This window comes from Bos mutus, chromosome 11 (assembly GCF_027580195.1).
Source record: "Bos mutus isolate GX-2022 chromosome 11, NWIPB_WYAK_1.1, whole genome shotgun sequence".
Classification (NCBI taxonomy): Eukaryota; Metazoa; Chordata; class Mammalia; order Artiodactyla; family Bovidae; genus Bos; species Bos mutus.
The window spans coordinates 106279808-106306007 of record NC_091627.1 but is presented as its reverse complement, the minus strand read 5'-3'; the positions used below and the strand labels follow the sequence as shown (position 1 = coordinate 106306007).

Genomic DNA, 26200 nt, shown 5'->3' with positions numbered 1-26200 from the left:
AATGACATTTGAACAAGAGCTCAACCAAGAAAAATAAAATTTATGATGGACTGGTTGAAAAAATTTGTGATGGACTGTTTTTTAATGGCAGAACAATGATAAGAACAAAAGTTTTTTTTTTTTTAAGGTTAAGGCAATTATATTATTTGCTATCATTAATAAATAAAGAACTGTAATAGGTGCCACTAACTGAGCTTTTACTCTTTACCAGGAGTGGTACAAAGTGTTTCATGTACATCACAATTGAATCTTATAAGAACAAAATATTCTTAATTCTTAGTCCAATATTCCTGCTTTTCTAACACACTACATTAACAAAATAAAACATAAAATAATAAGTCCTTGCTTTCTCAGCAAGAAAGTGAAGTTGCTCAGTCGTGTCTGACTCTGCGACCCCATGGATTGTATCCTGCCAGACTCCTCTGTCCATGGGATTCTCCAGGCATAAAATATGACTTATAAAACATGATTAAAGTCTAATGAATCTGTAATCAAGGTGCAAAAATATTACTCACTTTGTCCAAAAGTTTCTTTGTTTCTTTAGTCAGATCATCATGTGAAAATTTACAGTTGTCTCCTTGGTAACATTTTGCTCCACTATGATAGAACTTACATGGAAATTCATGTAAATAAAAATATTAAGGAACAGACCAAGTAAAATCAAACTCTCATATTTTAAAACAAAAAATACAACTGTGAAATCAATATAACTTTATTACCATATATTATACTAAATTTTCAACAGTCACAGATTATTTAATTTTTAATTTTAAGATTAAATATTTTAAGTATGCTGTCGCAGAACATTCAAAAATTTTAAGTCTCTTCTACTCTATTAGAACTAGAAAACAATTTTTTAAGAGCTTAATTTTTCTGTTTTAAAAAACTTGACTGTACAAACTGTATTATTTTTTCTGTCAGTGATAGATATATATGTCTTCTATAATAGTAGAGTTAGTAATGTGGGTAATTAACACAGACTTCCTTAAAAAGAGCTCTCGATCAAGATTTACAAATCATCTCCCAAATTACCATTGTAAATAAATTATGTCTAAAATTTAGTGCAAATTCTAGCTGTTTTCACCACTCATCAAGAGAGTCATGTTAAGGTTTCAATAGTTTGTTGAGAGTACCATGCTAGGAAAATGTTACATATAAATAGAGCTTGGATAGTTAGCTAACTCCACTAGTACTTCCTCTAAAATGTCACTCATTTACTTACACTCATGTTTCGCTGCACTCGGCCTTTACTGCTGTGTGCAGGCTCTCTCTAGCTGTGACTGGGGGCTGCCCTCTAGCTGTGGGGCACCGGCTTCCCACTGCGCTGGCTTCTCCTGTTGCTGAGCACGGGCTCTAGGGTGTGCAGGCTTAGGCAGTAGCAAAGCACGGGGCGCAGTGGTTTTGGCATACTGGCTTAGCTGCCCCACAGCATGTGGACTCTTCCTGGACCACGGATTGAACCTGTGTCCCCTGCCTTGGCTGGTGGATTCTTTTTTGTTAGTTACACCAATTTTATTTTTTTAATTGGAGGATAATTGGTTTACAGAATTGTGTTAGTTTCTGCCGTACATGAACATGAATCAGCCATAGGTATACATTATGTCCGCTCCCTCTCGAACCTCTCTCCCACCTCCCTCCCCATCCCACCCCTCCTGGTTGTCACAGAGCACCAGGTTTGAGCTCCCTGTGTCACACAGCAAATTCCCCCAGCTATCTATTTTACATATCATAATGTATATGTTTCTGCGTTACTCTTTCAATCTGTCCCTCCCTCTCCTTCCCCTGCTGTGTTTACAAGTCTGTTCTCCGTGTCTGTGTCTCCATTGCCTGTAAATAGGTTCATCGGTACCATCTTTCTAGATTCCACGTATATTTGTTTTTCTCTTTCTGATTTACTTTACTCTGTATTCACCCACCTCATTAGAACTGACTCAAATGAGTTCCTTTTCATGGCTGAGTAATCTCCACTGTGTATATGTACCACAACTTCTTTATCCATTCATCTGTCAGTGGATATCTAGGTTGCCTTCATGCCCTAGCTATTGTAAGTAGAGCTGCAATGGACACTGAGGTTTCTTCAATAACCATTTTTTAAAAATTGAAGTATAGTTAATTTACAATGTCGTGTAAGTTTCAGGTATACAGCAAAGTGATTCAGTTATACATATGTATATATATATATATCTACTCTCTTTCAAGAAAACAATTTTTTAAGTAAAAACGGCTATAGCTATTTATAATGGCTATGGTATAATTTAATTATGTAAACTCTGTTACTTTCCACAATAAAACAAAATACTGAACAAATAAATTTTCAGCAAATGTTTATATCTATGAAGAAAATAAAGGGGTCTGATATGTAATGTTAAAGTTAAATATCCAAACAATCAAAACCACAGGCTAATCTTAAAATTTTGGAGACAAAGATCTAAAGAAAATATTAAATCTAGAAGTATAGTGAAAAATATACCATTTCAGCTGGTATATGTTCTGGGAATTTCTGAGTAGTTTCTGGAAATTTATTACTGAAATCATCACAATGATAAGGTCAAGAAAGAAAAATCATGTGATTATCTTAGCAGATACAAAAGACAACTGATAAAATTCAAGTTTTTTTAATATTAAAACCTCTTAGTAAAATAAGGATATATATTAGATGTTGTTGTTTAGTCTCTAAGTCATGTTTGACTCTTTGCAACCCCATGGACTGTAGCCTGCTAGACTCCTCTGTCCATGGAATTTCCCAGGCAAGAATACTGGAGTGGGTTGCCATTTCCTTCCCCAGGAGATCTTCCTGACCCAGGGATCGAACCCGAATCTCCTGCTTGGCAGGCATATTCTTTACTACTGAGACACCTAGGAAGCCGAAGGATTTACATACTTAACTCTATTTTTTAAAAATCAATCTTAAAATTGTAGCCACAAGCCAAAGCAAAAGGGCATTACCTTTGAAACATGTTTTATGCTTCACAATACCTAGTATTTAACATTTTTTGGAAGTGTAGCCAATACTATTAAAATTGTCATGCCACAGATGGCATGACTATGGAGAAAAATATAAGAATAGATGGAAAGATTTCAGAAACAGTTCAATAAGGTGTCTGGTTTCTAAAGAAATACATCAAATCTTAAAAAATAAATTGTTTGAATAAGACAAATTTATTATAACATTTTGATACAAAAGGAGTATTTGGCCTTAGTAAGTATCAAACATACTATTACAGAGCAGAATGGTCAGATAGCACAAGGTATAATGGTATAGTACAGAAACAGAACTATGTTCGCTGAAAACTTAGAATATGGGCAGGTGACCTTTTAAATCTGTGAAGAGGAGACAATGAACTAACCATTTGGGAAATAATAAGGTCTTTACGAAGGAAATGTTTCATATATATATATATATATATTTAAATTATTTTTAACTGAAGGATAACTGCTTTACAAATTGGTTTTCATACATCAACACGAATCATATATATATATATATGGACCATATACAGTGAAATGCCACATGGGTAGAGGCAGGAATACAATTTAAATGTATCAAGTAGGGAAGAATATACAGGGTAGTGCTTATCATTAGGTGGTAAGATTTGACAATACTTGAATTTCATAATTTCCAATAATGATAATTTATTACTTACGAACGCAACTAAATAATAATTCACAGAATAAATATGTTGCCAACTCCTTCAGAAAGCACAGCCTCTTGAAATACTTATAAATATTATTTAAAGTATGTTTATTTCAGATTTTTTTTTCCAAAGGGAAGTTATTTCATTTCCCTAAAGAAAAAAACTCAGTTGACCTTCTGAAGTGCAAAGGCTGAAGAGATCTGGTTTACATAATGTGTTATTTTAAATTTAAAACCAAACTAGGTCTAACACCATACACAAAAATAAACTCAAAATGGATTAAAGATCTAAATGTAAGACCAGAAACTATAAAACTCCTAGAGGAGAACATAGGTAAAACACTCTCCAACATATATCACAGCAGGATCCTCTATGACCCACCTCCCAGAATATTGGAAATAAAAGCAAAAATAAACAAATGGGACCTAATTAAACTTAAAAGCTTCTGCACATCAAAGGAAACTATAAGCAAGGTGAAAAGACAGCCTTCAGAATGGAAGAAAATAATAGCAAATGAAGCAACTGACAAACAACTAATCTCAAAAATATACAAGCAACTCCTACAGCTCAATTCCAGAAAAATAAATGACTCAATCAAAAAATGGGTCAAAGAACTAAATAGACATTTCTCCAAAGAAGACATACAGATAGCTAACAAACACATGAAAAGATGCTCAACATCACTCATTATCAGAGAAATGCAAATCAAAACCACTATGAGGTACCATTTCATGCCAGTCAGAATGGCTATGATCCAAAGTCTACAAGCAATAAATGCTGGAGAGGCTGTGGAGAAAAGGGAACCCTCTTACACTGCTGGTAGGAATGCAAACTAGTACAGCCACTATGGAGAACGGTGTGGAGATTCCTTAAAAAAATGGAAATAGAACTGCTTTATGACCCAGCAATTCCACTGCTGGGCATACACACTGAGGAAACCAGAACTGAAAGAGACACGTGTACCCCAATGTTCATCGCAGCACTGTTTATAATAGCCAGGACATGGAAGCAACCTAGATGTCCATCAGCAGATGAATGGATAAGAAAGCTGTGATACATATACACAATGGAGTATTACTCAGCCATTAAAAAGAATACATTTGAATCAGTTCTAATGAGGTGGATGAAACTGGAGCCTATTATACAGAGTGAAGTAAGCCAGAAAGAAAAACACCAATACAGTATACTAACGCATATATATGGAATTTAGAAAGATGGTAACAATAACCCTGTATACAAGACAGCAAGAGACACAGATGTATAGAACAGCCTTTTGGACTCTGTGGGAGAGGGAGAGGTGGGATGATTTGGGAGAATGGCATTGAAACATGTATAATATCATATATGAAATGAGTCGCCAGTCCAGGTTCGATGCACGATACTGGATGCTTGGGGCTGGTGCACTGGGATGACCCAGAGGGATGGTACGGGGAGGGAGGAGGGAGGAGGGTTCAGGATGGGGAACACATGTATACCTGTGGCAGATTCATGTTGATATATGGCAAAACCAATACAATATTGTAAAGTTAAAAAATAAAATAAATAAATAAATAAAACCAAACTAGGCTTTCCAGATTGTACTTAAGATTTTTAAAGCCTCAATGACACTAGAAAACTACAATATTTTGGTTAACATTTTTAATAAAGGATATTATGCATATAAATGCAGTTCTCTCCTTTGGTACAATATCCTTGTAAATAAAATTTGCAGATCTCTTTCCTCTTCTCCAACTCTGCATCATGATCAAATTTACATTGATCTCCCTGTTCACAAAAAAAAAAAAAAAGAAACCATTGAGTTGAATTTTCTCTGTGGTGTTTCATGGTAGAACCATGGTCATATCTCCAATCTTTAAATAATGAGCTCAGTAATTCAAACAATCTCTTAGAATTCTTGCCCAGGATAGTGGAGGTGGCTTTGGGCGGAGAGGCAGAACAGTGAACATGACCTCAGAGGACACTGCTTGGCTCCAGCACTCACCATGTCTGGCTGAGCTACCCTGGGGACTCATTTAACCTCTTGGTTTGACCATGATTAAAATGAGAATAATAACAGTAACTGAACTTTACTGCATCATTGTAAACATGAAAACATTTAATATTAGTAAGCCAATTTGAGCAGTACGTGCCACATAGCATCATGTGTCAGTAAAATAAAATCTGATTTCAACAAGCTATATTATTGTCCCAGAATATAATTATATGAATTATACAGTATTCAATGCAAGATCCATTTTGAAGAACTAGTTTTATTCCAACTATATGAGAAAACACTCACTACCCCCTAAAATGACCTTAAGTTTTAAAGATTGTTTCAGAAGTTAAAGTGATTTATGATACCCCTATAAATTTACCTTAATACATCTCCCTTCCAGAAAGTATTTGCAGATTTGTTTTCCTTTATGTTCCACTGTATGTTGATTAATAAATTCCTGAGTCATAATCTTCCATCTTTTCCCTGGTTTACTATACTGCAAGAAAAAAATTTACTTAAATAAAACATATGAAGTATTTAAAAAGACATTAAAATTCATACTGAAATGGATCTAGAAAGCAGTACACACTGATCATTAAAAGTGGTGAAGACTGAACATTATGATGCTATTTATTTACCTGGAGAGAGGCGATGCATGAAAGCATGCTTTTGGAAAACTGCTTACTGGTACTGGTAGTTGCAAACAACCCTGTCTCTAATTTAATGAAGACATCTAACTACATTTTTCAAAATAAAATTGTGAGAACTTTAAACTTAATAATAATACTCAGTTTTGGCAAAGACACAATAAAATATGCACTTTCATGTATAGTTGGTTGAAAACTTAAAATACCGATATTGTTTGACACAAAATTTGTACTTTTCAGCATGAAATTCTGAAGGAATTACCAGGAAGGCACATGAAGATTTATCCACAAAAATAACCATTGCAGAATTATTTACAAGTAAAACAAACAAAAGCAGGAAATACTCTACACATCTAAAACTAGAACACAAATAAAACACATTATGGTACATTTAGAATATTATAAAGTCATTTAAAAAATCATGAGATGGAAAGACAATCTGGGGACACAAAATGTTCACAATACCTTACCAAGTGAAAAAGTGATCCGAGTTTATAATAATAAAGACAAAGAAAAAAACAACTAAAAGAATATACCCCTACCTTTAAGACTGTGTATCTCTAGATGAATTTCTACAGAGTTATAGATTGCTTGTGCGTGTGGTTATTTTGTATTTTCTTTAGGGAAAAAAATTGAGGATATATTACCTTTAACTTTTAAATTTAAGAAAATTAAGAAAAACTAGTATATGATACAGAGAAGGCAATGGCAACCCACTCCAGTACTCTTGCCTGGCAAATCCCATGGAAGGAAGAGCCTGGCAGGCTGCAGTCCATGGGGTAGCTAGGAGTCGGACACGACTGAGCGACTTCACTTTCACTTTTCACTTTCATGCGTTGGAGAAGGAAATGGCAACCCACTCCAGTGTTCTTGCCTGGAGAATCCCAGGGACAGGGGAGCCTGGTGGGCTACCGTCCATGGGGTCACACAGAGTCGGACACGACTGAAGTGACTCAGCAGCAGCAGCAGTATATGATAGGAAATCTCACAGCCCTACTTGCTTTCCTTAGTTCTCCTCAGGCCCCTATTCAACTTTTGCTGCAAGTACAAGAAGGCTGACTAACAACAAATTATGAGCTCTATAAAAGAGCACTGCTTTTCAAGCTCCTAGCAGGCACAGTGCCTTGCACACTGTAGGAGGTTCATAACTATTTACTTTTCTGAATTGATATCAGTTTTCCCTTTTTCCTCAATTTGCTAGACTATGGAGAATAAAGCACAATCTACTGAAATCTCTCATAGCAAATGCCTGAGGCAATAGATAGGTAAAGTTAAATCTGATCCGCAGAGCTCACAACTGATGAATGATATAATTCACCAGATGTCTGGGGAAAAAAAAAAGTATCAGAATACCAGGAAAACATAATCTTTTGAGTTTCTTTTTAAAAAGTATATATAGATACACACATATACACATATATACATATATATACACATATACACACACGTGTGTATCCCATGAAAACGCAAAGAAACTGATTATACTCTACTCCAATAGGATTATTTTAAATGTCTTCAGTTCAATTCAGTCGCTCAGCCGTGTCTGACTCTTTGTGACCCCATGAACCACAGCACGCCAGGCCTCCCTGTCCATCACCAACTCCCGGAGTCCATCCAAACCCATATCCATTGACTCGGTAATGCCATCCAACCATCTCATCCTCTGTCGTCCCCTTCTCTTCCTGCCTTCAGTCTTTCCCAGCCTCAGGGTCTTTTCAAATGAGTCAGCTCTCCACATCAGGTGGCCAAAATATTGGAGTTTCAGTCCTTTCAATGAACACCCAGGATTGATCTCCTTTAGGATGGATTGGTTGGATCTCCTTGCAGTCCAAAGGACTCTCAAGAGTCTTCTCCAACACCACAGTCTAAAGCATTGATTCTTCAGCACTCAGCTTCTTTATAGTCCAACTCTCACATCCACACATGACTACTGGAAAAACCATAGCCTTGACTAGACTGACCTTTGTTGACAAAGTAATGTCTCTGCTTTTTAATATGCTGTCTAGGTTGGTCATAACTTTCTTTCCAAGGAGTAAGTGTCTTTTAATTTCATGGCTGCAATCACCATCTGCAGTGATTTTGGAGCCCAAAAACATAAAGTCAACCACTGTTTCCACTGTTTCCCCATCTATTTGCTATGAAGTGATGGAACCAGATGCCGTGATCTTAGGTTTCTGAATGTTGAGCTTTAGGCCAACTTTTTCACTCTCCTCTTTCACTTTCATTAAGAGGCTCTTTAGTTCTTTGTTTTCTGCCATAAGGGTGGTGTCATCTGCATATCTGAGGTTATTGATATTTCTTCCAGCAATCTTGACTCCAGCTTGTGCTTCTTCCAGCCCAGCATTTCTCAGGATGTACTCTGCATATACATTAAATAAGCAGGGTGACAATATACAGCCTTGACGTACTCCTTTTCCTATGTGGAACCAGTCCATTGCTCCATGTCCAGTTCTAGCTGTTGCTTCCTGACCTGCATATAGGTTTCTTAAGAGGCAGGTCAGGTGGTCTGGTATTCCCATCTCTTTCAGAATTTTCCACAGTTTATTGTGATCCACACAGTCAAAGGCTTTGGCATAGTCAATAAAGCAGAAATAAATGTCTTAAACCCACATAAATTTTATTTACAAACATTTTCTATTTCCATGGGAAGCTTCCATAAGCCTCTTATCCTTATCCATCAGGGGGCAGATAGAATGAAAATCACAATCACAGAAACTAATCAAACTGATCACATGGACCACAGCCTTGTCTAACTCAATGAAACTATAAGCCATGCCGTGTAGGGCCTCCCAAGATGGATGGGTCATGGTGGAGAGTTCTGTCAAAACGTGGTCCACTGGAGGAGGGAATGGCAAACTATTTCAGAATTCTTGCTTGAGAACCCCATGAACAGTATGAAAAGACAAAAAGATATGACACTGAAAGATGAACTCACCAGGTAAGTAGGTGCCCAACATGCTCCTGGAGAAAAGTGGAGAAATAACTTCAGAAAAAATGAGGCAACAGAGCCAAAGCAAAACAATGGCCATTTGTGGATGTGACTGGTGATTAAAGTAAAGTCTGATTCTGTAAAGAACAACATTGCATAGGAACCTGGAATGTTAGGTCCATGAATCAAGGCAAATTGGAAGTGGTTAAACAGGAGATGGCAAGGGTGAACATTGACATTTTAGGAATCAGTGAACTAAAATGAACTGGAATGGGTGAATTTAATTGAGATGACCATTATAACTACAACTGTGGCCAAAGATCCCTTAGAAGAAATGGAGTAGCCCTTGTAGTCAACGAAAGAGTCTGAAATGCAGTACTTGGATGCAATCTCAAAAATGACAGAATTATCTCTGTTCGTTTCCAAGGTAAACCATTCAATCTCACAGTAATCCAAGCCTATGCCCCAACGACTAATGCTGAAGAAGCTGAAGTTGAATGGTTCTATGAAGACCTACAAGACCTTCTAGAACTTACACCAAAAAAAAAGCTGTCCTTTTCATCATAGGGGACTGGAATGCAAAAGCAGGAAGTTAAGAGATACCTGGAGTAACAGGCAAGTTTGGCCTTAGAGTACAAAATGAAGCAGGGCAAAGGCAAACAGTTTTGCCAAGACAACACAGTGGTCATAGCAAACACCCTCTTCCAACAAATAAGAGAAGACGCTATACACGGACATCACCAGATGGTCAATACTGAAATCAGACTGATTATATTCTTTGCAGCCAAAGATGGAGAAACTCTATACAGTCAGCAAAAACAAGACCAGGAGCTGACTGTGGCTCAGATCATGAACTCCTTATTGTCAAATTCAGACTTTAATTGAAGAAAGTAAGGAAAACCACTATACCATTCAGATATGACCTAAATCAAATCCCTTATGATTATACAGTGGAAGTGAAAAATAGATTCAAGGTATTAGGTCTGATAGACAGAGTGCCTGAAGAACTATGGACAGAGGTTCGTGACACTGTACAGGAGGCAGTGATCAAGACCATCCCCAAGAAAAAGAAATCAAAAAGGCAAAATGGTTGTCTGAGGAGGTCTTACAAATACCTGAGAAAAGAAGAGAAGCTAAAGGCAAAGGAGAAAAGAAGAGATATACCCATCTGAATGCAGAGTTCCAAAGAATAGCAAGGAGTGGTAAGGCCTTCCTCAGTGATCAATGCAAAGAAATAGAGGAAAATAATGGAATGGGAAAGACTAGAGATCTCTTCAAGAAAATTAGAGATACCAAGGGAACATTTCATGTAAAGATGAGCACAATAAAGGTGAGAAACAGTATGGACCTAACAGAAGCAGAAGATATGAAGAAGAGGCGGCAAGAATACACAGAAGAACTATACAAAAAGATCTTTATGACCCAGATAACCATGATGGTGTGATCACTCACCTAGAGCCAGACATCCTGGAATGTGAAGTCAAGTGGGCCTAAGGAAGCATCACTACGAACAAAGGTAGTGGAGGTGATGGAATTCCAGTTGAGCTATTTCAAATCCTAAAAGATGAAGCTGTGAAAGCGCTGCACTCAATATGCCAGCAAATTTGGAAAACTCAGCAGTGGCCACAGGACTGGAAAGGTCAGTTTTCATTCCAATCCCAAAGAAGGGTAATGCCAAAAATGTTCAAACTACCACACAATTACACTCATCTCATACACTAGCAAAGTAATGCTCAAAATTCTACAAGCCATGCTTCAACATGAACCATGAACTTCCACATGTTTAACCTGCATTTAGAAAAGACAAAGAAACCAGAGATCAAATTGTCAACATCAGTTGGATCATCAAAAAAACTAGAGCGTTCCAGGAAAACATCTACCTCTGTTTTACTGACTATGCCAAAAACTTTGACTATGTGGATCACAACAAACTGGAAAATTCTTAAAGAGATGGGGATACTGGACCACCTTACCTGCCTCCTAAGAAATCTGTATACAGGTCAAGAAGCAACAGTTAGAACCAGACATGGAACAATAGACTGGTTCCAAATTGGCAAAGGAGTATGTCAAGGCTGTATATTGTCACCTTGCTTATTTAACTTCTATGTAGAGTACATCATTCGAAACACTGGGCTGGATGAAGCACAAGCTGGAGTCAAGATTGTCAGGAGGAATATCAATAACCTGGAATATCAATAACCTCAGGTATGCAGATGACACCACCCTTATGGCAGAAAGAGAAAAGGAACTAAAGAGTCTCTTGATGAAAGTGAAAGAGGAGAGTGAAAAGTTGGCTTAAAACTCAACATTCAAAAAACGAAGATCATGGCATCCAGTCCCATCACTTCACGGCAAACAGATGGGGAAACAATGGAAATAGTGACAGACTTTATTTTTGGGGGGTGCCCAAAATCACTGCAGATGGTGACTGCAGCCATGAAATTAAAGGACGCTTGCTCCTTGAAGAAAGCTATGACCAACCTGCTGCTGCTGCTGCTAAGTCACTTCAGTCGTGTCCGACTCTGTGTGACCCCATAGACGGCAGCCCACCAGGCTCCCCTGTCCCTGGGATTCTCCAGGCAAGAACACTGGAGTGAGTTGCCACTTCCTTCTCCAATACATGAAAGTGAAAAGTGAAAGTCAAGTCGCTCAGTTGTGTCTGACTCTTAGCGACCCCATGGACTGCAGCCCACCAGGCTCCTCAGTCCATGGGATTTGCCAGGCAAGAGTACTGGAATGGGGTGCCATTGCCTTCTCCGATGACCAACCTAGACAGCATATTAAAAAGCAGAGACCTTGCTTTGCCGACAAAGGTCTGTCTAGCCAAAGCTATGGTTTTTCCAGTAGTCATGTATGGATGTGGACCATAAAGAAAGATTTGGACCATAAAGAAAGCTGAGTGCCGAAGAATTGATGCTTTTGAACTGTGGTGTTAGAGAAGACTCTTTAGAGTCCCATGAACAGAAAGGAGATCCAACCAGTCAATCCTCAAGGAAAGTAGTCCTGAATAATCATTGGAAGGACAGATGCTGAAGCTTAAAGTCCCAATATTTTGGCCACCTGATGTGAAGAACTGACTCATTTGAAAAGACACTGATGCTGGGAAAGATTGAAGGTAGGAGGAAAAGGGGATGACAGAGGAGGAGATGGTTGGATGCCATCACCAACTGATGGACATGAGTTTGAGCAAGCTCCAGGAGTTGATGATGGACAGGGAATCCTGGCGTGCTGCAGTGGGGTCGCAAAGAGTCGAACGTGACTGAGCTACTGAACTGAACTAAAACTTTTTTTAGAAACATTTTCTATTTCTAGGCTCACTTAGAACAAGTAGATATAAATGACCAGTTCATATATGCCTTCTCCACAAGGATTGTGGCTGTAATAAATAGGCAGCCAAAGAGTGCACCATGAGAAGTCAAAAAGCCAACTTGAGGAATATAACTCTGAAATCAAAAAGTAAAAATATTAGGTAATGACTCCCCCCCAGTAAAACCCACTGAAAAATGCACCAAGGTGTACTATGTAGCCCATCAGGCTCCTCTGTCCATGGGATTCTCCAGGCAAGTATCCTGGAGTAGGTTGCTGCACCCTCCTTCAGGGGATCTTCCCAACCCAGGGGTCAAACCCATGTCTCTTATGTCTATCTGCACTGGCAGGTGGGTTCTTTACCAGTAGCAGCAACTGGGAACCCCTTTAGTCGCTCAATCATGTTTGACTCTTTGTGACCTATGGATTATAGTGAGCTAGGCTCCCCTGTCCATGGGATATTCCAGGCAAGAATACTGGAGTGGGTTGCCATTTCCTTCTCCAGGGATCTTCCCAACCCAGGGACAGTACCCGCGTCTCCTGCTTGACAGGCAGATTCTTCAGGAAAGGAAAAATGTCCTAAATCTGATAAATGCACAAGAAAGAATTTATTCTGATTTTCTATTACAAGATTAAGAAATTTTTTAGTTGCGAGCTAGATCTGGAAACATCTAAAATGTTAGTGCTTGAAGGGGCCATTAGAGTTAATTTAATACTGTACTCTAATACAACAGGTTAAGCAAACTGAAGCTCAGAGATAGGCAGTAACTCCCTCAAAACCATACTTTCTTGGAAGCTAACATTTTTTCATGTATGGGGTATAAGTACTGAATGTAGGAGAAGGTTTACTCAGAAAGTATTCACATGGATTTGGTCTAGAGAAAGCAGCGCATCCTAGACACCACAGCTGCCTAGAAAGATGGGGAGGCAGGTTAGTTTCCCAGAAATTCTAAGCCTATTTGCAAAGCTGTTATTCCACAGAATAGTGAGTTAAGAGTGAATGTTTGTAGGTGTGTGGGGAAAAAAAAGTTCATGGTGAAGCAAATTTTAGAAATGATGGGTTGAACAAAGTCATACAGACTTCTTTCTGCCTAACCTGCTCAGAGCCTTTAAAGTTCATGTTGACTAAGAATCACCCAGAGTAGAGTACTATGTGCTGGGTTTCACACATTTATTTGGTCCTAAACTTTTTTTTAAGGTCATACTTGCTAGCAACTCCCTAAACAGTATACTAAGGAGTATATTAAAAAATCTTTGCCTGTTATCTTTAAACCCAGAGATTAGAAAACTGAGCATTTTCCAATTACAATGTTACTATCCCTTTTCTATCAATCAGGGTTACAGCTATTGATAACCCACCCTTGCTCTGCATAATTCAATCAAATCTTACTGGAACAATGGCAGAATACAGAAACTGGATCACTCTAATCTAGAAAGTCACTACAAGGTTGAAATGTATTTGTTCAGAGTTCAGTTCAATTCAACATACATTTATTCAGTCTCTACTATACACATGGTTCATAAATTGACCCTTCCAAACATTAATACCTCCTTTCTTCTCTTTCAAGGATTTCAATCCTAGTAAGTAAGTGAATTTACCACTGTCTCCCTTCTTGGTCCTGCCACGTATCAAGCTACCAAGCATTTTACTGCCATTTCCATCTAGGGAAGATGACCCCTAGGAAGGAAAAGTGCAACAGAGAACCTACAGAACAAAAATGTTTGCTTTCAGACGTATCAATTTTATTTTGAAGTGCTCTCGAGTTTAGCAGTTTTATTTCAATGCCACCTAAACGTGCACCTGTATACTAGCATCGTAACTAAGTAAAACAAAACTTTTATTTGGAAATTCATCTATATTCATTTGATCTGCACTAGAAATTTTTCACTTACTAGGAAAGTAGCATTAAAATCACAATGCTTTATTTGCAGCCAAGTAAGTTAAAAGGTAGAATCCTCAATATATATAAATTCTCATTACCTCATGATAGTCATCAGTTCCTGAAAACACATTTGGCCCTTTGTTGACCCTTCCGCCACGGTCTTTGCGTTTGATTTTTTTCAGCAAACCTCGTCCACGAGCAACATTAAAACTTTTAACCCTCTGCTCAGTACCTACAAAAGTTAAAATGTACTCTAGACATTATAAATAAAACAGCACACCAACCTACTAGTTTACAGAGAATAGCATATTTTAAATAGTCTACAATGTACAGTGCATTCTTTTTTCCCTCTAGATTCAATGAAAAAACTAATTCCATCTTTACATTTTACTTTAAGGTACTGCTTCTTATTGTTTTGTTTCTCAAGTGATGTTAGCAACATAAGGAAGGCAAGGAACAAGGATACACATGGCTGGAGAAGTCAAATCTAGTTTTATCCTTCTCATTGCTCCTTAGAATACACAATTAAGGAGGTTTTCTGTTTTTTAAGAGAATTAAACATTACATTCCTCTCTAAGGAAGACAATGAAATATTATTAGTGATTAATTTGTAGCAAATTGTTTCTATTGATAATTCTGGATATCACATATATTGCCAAGCAAAATTCATACTTGTCTTTTACTTTTGAAAAACTTGATGTTTAAAAGTATCTTAAATTATACTTAAATTATAAAAATACTTAAATTATAAAATTATATATTAGGGTAGTAAGTTAGAATACAAAGTGATTTCTCATCTTACCAAAGTCATATTGAACTATTAAGTTTTGCAATGATCTTAAATCTACAAAACAGCCAATAAATGCATGAAAAAAAGTTTCACTTCATTAAAAGAAATTAAAAATTAACATACCAATTTTCACCTCAAAGAATAACGGTAGTAGGGATTTGGAGAAACTGGCATTTTTGCACACTGGCAGAAGTGTTATAAATTGCTATAATACTTTTTTGAATATCAGCTTGGTATATGGGTCAAAAATCTTCAAATGTGCCTATGCCTTTTGACTCAATTCTACATTTCAGCATTTATTATTAGGAAAAAAGTTTGCCAAGATGAGATATGTATAAATATGCAGGGTTAATCACAGAATTTTTAAAAAATGGATGCAACTTAAATCTCAAATAATTACTAACAAACAAATTTAGCAATTTAATAGATAAATTATGGTGCATCTATTAGAATGTAGGCATTAGAATCTACTCATTAATGTAAGAATGACAGAAATACAATTCACAGTTAGAAAAAACGAGTTTTAACAGTGTATAGTTTTTTGTTAAAAATAATTCTCAAAAATTCTAGAAGAATGTTTGCCAAAAATATTAATAGTAATTGTCCCTGAGTGTAGAGATTCAAATTGTTTTTATCTTTGGTCTTTGCTTTATGTGTTATCATTTTTTACACATAGAAAAAGTTTTCTGCATTTGTCCATATATTACTTTCATAATTCTGGGGGAAAAAAATGAAATTCAGAATAAATCGCAATAGTCAATTCATTAACAGAACAAAAAGAAAGAGTCTGAAAGGAAAAACCCCAGGTAGGAAGGGATGAACAAGGACTCCACATTCCCTTTATTCCCCAAGTGGAATGATCCCCAACACCACTATGTCTGACTCCAGAACAAACGTGCTAATTACAATAGCACATGTATAGACAAATTCCTTTCTCTTTAGTTCAACAAAGCCTCGGTTCACATTTTTCAAAGGAATTTTGCTAGGAAATCAAGAAAAAATAAAGCCATAAAAATAACCAAATTTACTCATAATGGATTCTTTTTTTCAGTGCTAATTAAAAGATGTGAAATGAATCACCAGTCCAGGTTCGATGCATGATACAGGATGCTCAGGGCTGGTGCACTGGGATGACCCAGAGGGATGGGATGGGGAGAGAGGTGGGAGGGGGGTTCAGGATGGGGAACACGTGTGCACCCGTGGCGGATTCATGTTGATGTATGGCAAATCCAATACAATATTTTAAAGTAATTAGCCTCCAATTAAAATAAATAAATTTATATTTTAAAAAATAAAATAAAAATAAATAAAGTTTTAAATTTACATTTTAAAATTTAAAAAAATAAAAAAAAAAAAAAGTTATGTAGGGTTTGGGTTTCACCACTTCACCTCAGCCTCATCTTGCACCAGTTTTCTTGAAGCAGACATGCTAACTAGACAATTTTAAGGCTAATTTGACCCTTATGTGATCCATAATTTCTATGGAAACTTGTCCTGGTTTTCCCAGGGATGATGTACCTCAATATAACAGATGAATAGGTTATCATTCCAAAAATTTCTTTAGGTTTTGTTCTTATTTCTGATTCAGAAAAATGTGTATAGTCCTTGGTTGGGTGGATGAAAACATATGCATGTATGCACTTCCATTTACTACACCACTCTGCTTGACTCCCACACCCCCCACCCCCCCGGCAAATTGTAGTTATTTTACATTGTTAAGTTAATCCATTATGTTTCCATTGTTCCCATTATGGCTTGCAATTGTAATTCTTTTATTTTTTGTATGGCTATTGATTGTGAAAACTGATAAACATCTTTTACTCTTGTGATTATGTAACTGTTACTCACTTAATACCATTATATCATGATTGGTCAACAGAAAAATAATAGAACTCCATATCACCCAAACTAGGATCTAACAAAAAGACCTGTAATCACTTTTTAAATTCCAGATGCATATCAGAGTTATCTTGAAACTTTTTGAAAAATACAAATGCTCAGGTATTGCTTTTTTTCTCCAGAGCTCCAGATAAGTTTCTAATGAGCAGTTGTGTTTAAAAATGATGCTTCTGAACTGTGGTGTTGGAGAAGACTCTTGAGAGTCCCTTGGACTACAAGGCAATCCAACCAGTCAATCCTAAAGGAAGTCAGTCCTGAATACTCATTGGAAGGACTGATGGTGAAGCTGAAACTCCAATACTTTGGCCACCTGATGCGAAGAACCAACTCATTGGAAAAGACCATGATGATCAGAAAGATTGAAGGTGGGAGGAGAAGGGGATGACAGAAGATGAGATGGCTGGATGGCATCACCCATGAGTTTGAGTAGGTTCTGGGAGTTGGTGATGGACAGGGAGGCCTGGCATGCTGCAGTCCTCCTCTTTGGGGTCGCAAAGAGTTGGACACAACTGAGTGACAGAACTGACTAAACTGGACTATATGATGATCTTTTATTTTTATCTAGTTTGTTTCACTTTTTGTATTTCATATTCAGTGCCCCCATTTCATTTAGTTTATGTTTTCCAATTTCTTGATCTCTTCTTTTTTCTTTTTATTTTTTGATGTTCTTTCTCAAGCCTTTATCAAGTATAGTAGAAAAGCTTTTGCATACATATGTATTTAGAAAATTATGAATTTTTACATAACAAAAAAATTATGACATTTTGATTTCACTTGTTTGGCTTAGTATGAGTAGAATGCTAGATTTCTAGCATTTATTTAGGTTTACTGTATAGCATAGGAAACTATAATCAGTATCTTGTAATAACCTATGATGAAAAATAATTTCAAAAATAGTATTTGTGTATTTGTATAACTGAATTATCTTGCTGTGTACCTGCAACATTTTAAGTCAACTATATTTCAATAAAATACATATATTCTTTAAAAAGTCTATAGTCTTGAGTATATTTAAACAGCAAAGAGGATCACTATATTTTAAACTCTAATAAAAGAATAGCTTTCTAGGATTCTGTCTTTATAGGGTCTAAAATATAAAGTAACACAAGGTAACTGTTGAAAAGTGTAGGTAATTTTTTTTTCAGTATACTGATACCATATAGAAGAGAGGGGAAAAGACATAACAGGAAAGTTGTTCTACATTTTATATACTTTAAAAATATTAGGAAATCTATTAAATACAAATTTTAAGATATCATGCAGATTGAAATATCTATAGATTTTTGTCCTCAAGGTCTACTAAATAAAGAAAAACAAATTCAGGAACCACAGGAATAAACTGACCATTACAAAGGACTAAGAAATTTAAGTTTTTATTTCATAGCTACCTGTTTATCTTAATAAAGTTTTCATAGTCAAAACCAGACAATTTCAAACTTACCTTGCTGAATTCCTTTCAATCTTTGTTTTTTCCCTGGTTCTTTAGAAAAAGATGATCCTAAAGAAGTATTTGAGGTTTCTTTAGCTTGCCTGTATTGTTTCAGCTGACTGGCAAAATCTTCCTCTGTTTCCTGACTGTAGCTACCAAAGTTGTCATCACTGTAGGTACTGTACTCATCATAGTCTTTACTTTTAAATTTTCTGTTATGTTGACTCTTCTTTGATGCCATGTAGCTTCCTGATATATGTCCATGCTAAGTGAAAATGAATAACCATTGTCAGGATTTTTCAGTTACATATAGAGGAGTTGATCGTAACACAGGACATCTTCCCCCACCCCTCCATCCCCAGAAAGCTGGGAGAAAAAAGGGAAAAGAGTTGTTCTGTCTTGTGGTTAGAATTTATCTATGGAACTATTTAAAACTAAGTTTAAAAAGCTAAATGCTACTCTGATGTTATTAAACACTGTAATGTTCATAAAACCTTGCTGGTGAGTGTGTCTTGTTCACTTTGTTTTCCATGCCCATGTCTTACATTTCTCATGCTCCATACCTCAATATTTGTATCCACAAGAGTACTTTAAAATCCGTATCAACATACACGAATTCCTTCTCCAAAAACCCAAAGAGGTCTTTTTGAAAATAGAAAAAAAAAATAGTAAAATAGCTTGGAGAAAGGGTAGAAAATATGCAGAGTCTCCTTAAGATTGAAAAATTCCCAAATGACATGTTTAAGCATATTATATTTAATAAAAATTATGTAAGGTCAAATTTGTAAAAAGGAAACGCTTGTATATGAGATTTAATAGGAAAAAAATACAGATGTCCCTAATAATGAAAAACATCTAATGAATAAATTGCTCATTAGAAACTACTAATTGCATTTATCCATTATGAATTTTATTGCTTTTTACTAAAGCATGTAAAAATAAAAAATACATTGTAGTCCTAGAAGTTTATTTAGTGATAGTATGCAAGTACTTCTCTATTCACTGAAATATTTTCATTACTTCTATCATATCTTGTCAATTTTTTTATAAGAAAGCAAGAAAAAAATTGCACATAATTACAACTTGAGGATCTAGAAAAAGTCAGACCATGACTCATTTTCAGTTTAGTACATTTTAAATGTGATATAAAATACTACCCTGGCAGAATACCAACATGAGACTGCATTTTTAATAAAATACAGAGAAATATTAAGTCCTTTCTAGTAATTATAAAATAGAGAAAAAGTAAATACTAACTGAAGCAATCAAGAAAATCAATTAACATCGATTTTGAATTTTGAAGACATTGTATTAGACTTCCAACATTCTTTTTTTAATATAAATTTATTTTTTAATTTATTTATTTTAATTGGAGGCTAATTACTTTACAATATTGTATTGGTTTTGCCATACATCAACATGAATCCGCCACAGGTATACACATGCTCCCCATCCTGAATCCCCTTCCCTCCTCCCTCCCCATCCCATCCCTCTGGGTTATCCCAGTGCACCAGCCCCAAGCATCCTGTATCAAGCATTAAACCTGGACTGGCGATTCGTCTCACATATGATATTATATATGTTTCAATGCCATTCTCCCAAATCATCCCACCCTCGCCCTCTCCCACAGAGTCCATAAGACTGTTCTATATATCTGTGTCTCTTTTGCTGTCTCGCATACAGGGTTATCGTTACCATCTTTCTAAATTCCATGTATATGTGTTAGTATACTCCAGTACTCTTGCCTGGAAAATCCCATGGACAGAGGAGCCTGGTGGGCTACAGTCCATGGGGTCGCGAAGAGTCAGACACGACTGAGCGACTTCACTTTCACTTTTCATTTTCATGCATTGGAGAAGGAAATGGCAACCCACTCCAGTGTTCTTGCCTGGAGAATCCCAGGGACGGCACAGCCTGGTGGGCTGCCATCTATGGGGTCGCACAGAGTCGGACACAACTGACGCAACTTAGCAGCATACTGTATTGGTGTTTTTCTTTCTGGCTTAATTCACTCTGTATAATAGGCTCCAGTTTCATCCATCTTATTAGAACTGATTCAAATGTATCTTTTTAATGGCTGAGTAATACTCCATTGTGCATATGTACCACAGCTTTCTTATCCATTCCTCTGCTGATGGACATCTAGGTTGCTTCCATGTCCTGGCTATTATAAACAGTGCGGCGATGAACATTGGGGTACACGTGTCTCTTTCAATTCTGGTTTCCTTGGTGTGTATGCCCAGCAGTGGGATTGCTGGGTCGTATGGCAGTTCTATTTTCAGTTAACATATTGAAAAGCAGAGACATTACTTTGCCAACAAAGGTCCATCTAGTCAAGGCTATGGTTTTTCCAGTGGTCATGTATGGATTCGAGAGTTGGACTGTGAAGAAAGCTGAGCGCCGAAGAATTAACGCTTTTGAGCTGTGGAATTGGATAAGACTCTTGAGAGTCCCTTGGACTGCAAGGAGATCCAACCAGTCCATTCTAAAGGAGATCAGTCCTGGGTGTTCTTTGGAAGGAATGATGCTAAAGCTGAAATTCCAGTATTTTGGCCACCTCATGCAAAGAGTTGACTCATTGGAAAAGACTCTGACGCTGGGAGGGATTAGTGGCAGGAGGAAAAGGGGACAACAGAGGATGAGATGGAAGGATGGCATCACTGACTCAGTGGACATGATTTTGAGTGAACTCCGGGAGATGGTGATGAACAGGGAGGCCTGGCGTGCCACAATTCATGGGGTCACAAAGAGTCAGACACGACTGAGCAACTGAACTGAACTGAACTGAACTGAAGGAATCTCCACACTGTTCTCCATAGTGGCTGTACTAGTTTGCATTCCCACCAACAGTATAAGAGGGTTGCCTTTTCTCTACACCCTCTCCAGCATTTATTGCTTGTAGACTTTTGGATAGCAGCCATCCTGACTGGTGTGAAATGGTACCTCATTGTGGTTTTGATTTGCATTTCTCTCATAATGAGTGATGTTGAGCATCTTTTCATGTGTTTGTTAGCCATCTGTATGCCTTCTTTGGAGAAATATCTGTTTAGTTCTTTGGCCCGTTTTTTGATTGGGTAGTTTATTTTTCTGGAATTGAGCTGCAGGAGTTGCTTGTATATTTTTGAGATTAATTCTTTGTCAGTTGCTTCATTTGCTATAATTTTCTCCCATTCTGAAGGCTGTCTTTTCACATTGCTTATAGTTTCCTTTGTTGTGCAGAAGCTTTTAAGTTTAATTAGGTCCCATTTGTTTATTTTTGCTTTTATTTCCAACATTCTGGGAGGTGGGTCATAGAGGATCCTGCTGTGATGTATGTCGGAGAGTGTTTTGCCTATGTTCTCCTCTAGGAGTTTTATAGTTTCTGGTCTTACATTTAGATCTTTAATCCATTTTGAGTTTATTTTTGTGTTTGGTGTTATAAAGTGTTCTAGTTTCATTCTTTTACAAGTGGTTGACCAGTTTTCCCAGCACCACTTGTTAAAGAGATTGTCCTTTCTTCATTGGGCTTCCCTGGTGGCTCAAAGGGTAAAGCAGCTGCCTGCAATGTGGGAGACCCGGGTTTGATCCCTGGGTCGGGAAGATCCTCTAGAGAAGGAAATGGCAACCCACTCCGGTACTCTTGCCTGGAAAATCCCATGGACAGAGAAGCCTGATAAGCTACAGTCCATGGGGTCACAAAGAGTTGGACACGACTGAGCAACTTCACTTCACTTTCTCCATTGTATGTTCTTGTCTCCTTTGTCAAAGATAAGGTGTCCGTAGGTGTGTGGATTTATCTCTGGGCTTTCTATTTTGTTCCGTTGATCTATATTTCTGTCTTTGTGCCAGTACCATACTGTCTTTACTGTGGGTTTGTAGTAGACCCTGAGGTCAGGCAGGTTGATTCCTCCAGTTCCATTCTTCTTTCTCAAGATTGCTTTGGCTATTCGAGGTTTTTCGTATTTCCATACAAATTGTGAAATTATTTGTTCTAGCTCTGTGAAAAATACCATTGGTAGCTTGATAGGGATTGCATTGAATCTATAGATTGCTTTGGGTAGTATACTCACTTTCACTATATTGATTCTTCCGATCCATGAACACGGTATATTTCTCCATCTATTAGCGCCCTCTTTGATTTCTTTCACCAGTGTTTTATAGTTTTATATATATAGGTTCTTTGTTTCTTTAGGTAGATATATTCCTAAGTATTTTATTCTTTTCGTTGCAATGGTGAATGGAATTGTTTCCTTAATTTCTCTTACATGAAGGAAACACAGCCCCTCGGTCTTGAGAGTGGGCCGCAGGGACAGCTGATCCTCATCCCGCTCCATGGCAACGAAGCCCCAGCCAGCCCCGCACCGCACACGCCCGGCCCAGTCAGCCCCGGCCTTCGCCTTCCAGTGGACCCCTAGTACACATGGTGCCAGGTGCCGGCTTTCTGGCCTCCCGTGACTTCCAACATTCTTAAAGCAACGTTTTTAAAGTTTATCAACTGTTCTCAGTCTAGCACTTCAGAAATTCAGAAGTGGATTTAGGATCATAGCCAAAAGGCAGTGTTTCTTACATTTTTTAAAAAGCCACTATTAAAACAAAAAAAGAATTGTTTTGATTAAGCTGAAGATTAATTCATTGAATGGTACTTACATTTCCTTTTATTAAAAATGTGATTATATTAATTTTTCAATGATATATTTCAATGCTTAATTACTAAAGATTACTGTTAATGGGCAACTTTGAATTTTTCTCTAGAAATTAGATGCTTTCCACAAAAGCTTTTAAGCATTAATAATAATCCAGTTCTCTTAATTTTTTCACAGCCTTTACAAAAATAATCTCCATAATTCCTAGTTTTTCAAGCAGAATTACCCCTAAACTTTCAATTCATCCCTCCCTTGATTTCCCAACTGCAAATAATCCTATCCCTCTAATGATGCAAATCTCCCATCTCAGGGCTCCTTCTGCAGTGACAGACTCTAACATGCCTGCTGCAGTGCTTAGTGTTTACATCAGGGCACCACCCAAGCTCTCCTGGAAGTGCTAAATGGACTGAGGGGTTACAGAGCAGCCCCAGAGAAGAAGAGCTCCTCGTGCTTCACAAGTTCATCATCTGGAATGAACAAAATGTACTCAGCAGCAAGGATCTAGCAAGTATTTTTAAAAGCCCTCCTAAAGATAAAAGAAACGAAAAAGACTATAAATTCTACCAAAAGATATAATTTCTCCAATCATTTTGCTTATTGATTATTAGGCTATATACCTGCTAGAATGTCTGTGGGGGCAGATTTGGTTTCTGTAATACAGGCTATCATTATAAACATGAAATAAGAGTACAGGGGACCCTGAACAAGGATGAGGAAAAAGGAAAACATATTAAGCATTTCAATTTCATAGTTAGATGCTAATACTATATTCTATTATTGCCTTTTAGAGTAAAACTTACATATAGTACCTACTTTTTATCTCATTAAATGAGATTTTTAGGATATACTTTCTAATATCAGTGAGTCAACCCTAAAGCGTATGTGAAGGAAATGATCCTGAACTTTCTTTTCTAATGCCAGATTAGGTAATTTAATTCAGATCAGCCCTTCTCCTAAAAAAAATGCAGAAAAAAAAATTTTTTTCAAACTACTATAGACATCAGAGAGCTAACAAATTAGTGAAGGATTTCTGGACCATTATTCATGGAGTAGCTGAAAATCCCCAGAAGTGAGCAGTACTTGGAGCTGTTTTTGCTCTGAAAGCATTGGCCCATCATGAAAAATCATCTGACAGGTTCAACAATACTTTTGACTATCCTTTTAACCTTTGGGAACAAAAGGAGAAGTCCAGAGTCTGGAAAAAGTGGAAACCTAGAAATCCCCAGTAAGTCTGTGGATTTTGAGGATTATGCACACTGACATGAATACTCCTCAGTACTCCTGAGAGCGCCAGGATTTTTCCAGCACAAAGTAATTATTTATATTGAAGTTTTGTTCATACAATGCAATATACTTAAGGAAGATATAAAGTATATCATGTTTTACTTTTTTTTTTCTGTTTAAAACACATCAAATAACATTTGCACTTGAAAAGGTAGATGGCACAAAATTTGTATATTGAAGCCCTAACCCTCAATACCTCAACATGTGAGTGTTTGGAGAAAGGGACTTTAAAGTGGTGATTAAGTCACAATGAAGATGTTAGGGTGAGTCCTGATCCAATTTGACTGCTCTCTGTCTAAGAGGAAATTTGAACACACAGAGGAACCAAGGGTCCACGTGCACAGAGGGATGACCATACAAGGACAAAGCAGTGAGTAGGTCTACAAGTCTACAAGCCAAGGAGAAAAGCCAAACAGATCCTTTCTTTGTGGCCCTCAGAGAAAACCAATCCTGCCAGCCCCTCAATCTTGAACTCAGATCTAGCCTCTGGACTGTGAGAAAAGTAAATTTCTGCTGTTTAAGCCACTAGTCTGTGGTATGTTGTTATGGAAGCCCTAGCAAACAAATACATGATGTATTCTTTATGTTCAAAGATTTGAAATTTGTAGCATGTTTTATAGAATATTTTTTTAATATCAGAAAGCAAAGAATGAAATTGAAAGCTTAATTCTTCTCTTTAAAAGGCAGCAATTCAAAAGATATCATTTCACACCCATTAAGAAGGCTCTTGGGCTTTCCAGGCGGCTCAGTGGTAAAGAATCCACCTGAAATCCAGGAGATGAGGATTCAGTCTCTGGGTCGAGAAGGTCCCCTGGAGGAGGAAATGGCAACCTGCTCCAGTATTCCTGCCAGAAAAATCCCATGGACAGAGGAGCCTGGTGGGCTATAGTTCATGGGGTTGCAAAAAGTCAAACACAACTTAGCGACTGCACACATATGCACAAGAAGGCTCTTATCCAAAACAAAACAAACAAAAAACAGAAAATAACAAGTTTGACAAGGATGTGGAACAATTAGAAAAGTCTCAAGCATTGTTGGCAGAAATGTAAAATGGTGCAGCCTTTGTGGGAAACAGTTGGTAGTTCCTCAGAAAGTTAAATGCAGAAATAACATATAATCAAGCAATTTCACTCCTAGGTCTACACCCCCAAAGAATTGACAGCAGAGTCTCAAAGAGATGTCTATACACCCGTATTCATAGACAACAGGCAAAAGGTAGAAGCAATCCAAATAACTATCAATAAAGGAATAAATAAACAAAATGTGGTATATACCTATAATGGAATATTATCCAGCTTCAAAACATAAGGAAATTCTGATACATACTATACAACATAGATGGAAAAATTTTTTTCAACAAAGATGAAAAAATTATGTTAAGTAAAAAAAGTCAGACACAAAAGGACAGTGTGTGACGTGCCCAGAGCAGACAAATTCACAGAGATGGAAAGAATAGTGGATACCAGGAGGGGGGAGGGGAGAAATGAGGCATTACTGTTTGGCAGATACTGCTTCTCTTTAGGATGACAAAAATGTTCTGGAAACAGATAGAAGTGATCGTTGCAAAACACGGTAAATACACTTAATGTCACTGAGCAACTGTTATTTTAAAATGGTGAAAATAGTGAGTTTTTCCAAAGAAGATATATGAGTGGTCAACAGACACATGAAAAGATGCTCAATATCACTATCACTAATCATCAGGGAAATGCAAATCAAAACCACAAGGATATATCACCTCATACCTGGCAGAATGGCCATCATCAAAAAGCTAAGAAATAACATGTATTGGTGAAAATGC

General features: G+C 37.1%; 1 protein-coding gene across 2 annotated transcripts in view; it reads right to left on the bottom strand.

Moving 5' to 3' along the window:
* The window catches only part of ZC3H6 (zinc finger CCCH-type containing 6), a 76080-nt gene that overhangs the window by 11295 nt on the left and 38585 nt on the right, over window positions 1-26200 (bottom strand). The window contains exons 4-8 of one of the 2 annotated variants that reach the window (XM_070380068.1): window positions 18506-18758; window positions 14474-14607; window positions 5990-6106; window positions 5288-5399; window positions 516-625 (exon numbers count right to left, since the gene is read on the bottom strand). In XM_070380068.1, coding sequence (XP_070236169.1) covers window positions 516-625; window positions 5288-5399; window positions 5990-6106; window positions 14474-14607; window positions 18506-18758 — 726 coding nt within the window. The remainder of the gene's footprint in view (window positions 1-515; window positions 626-5287; window positions 5400-5989; window positions 6107-14473; window positions 14608-18505; window positions 18759-26200) is intronic. The other variant, XM_070380069.1, reaches the window with a different exon arrangement.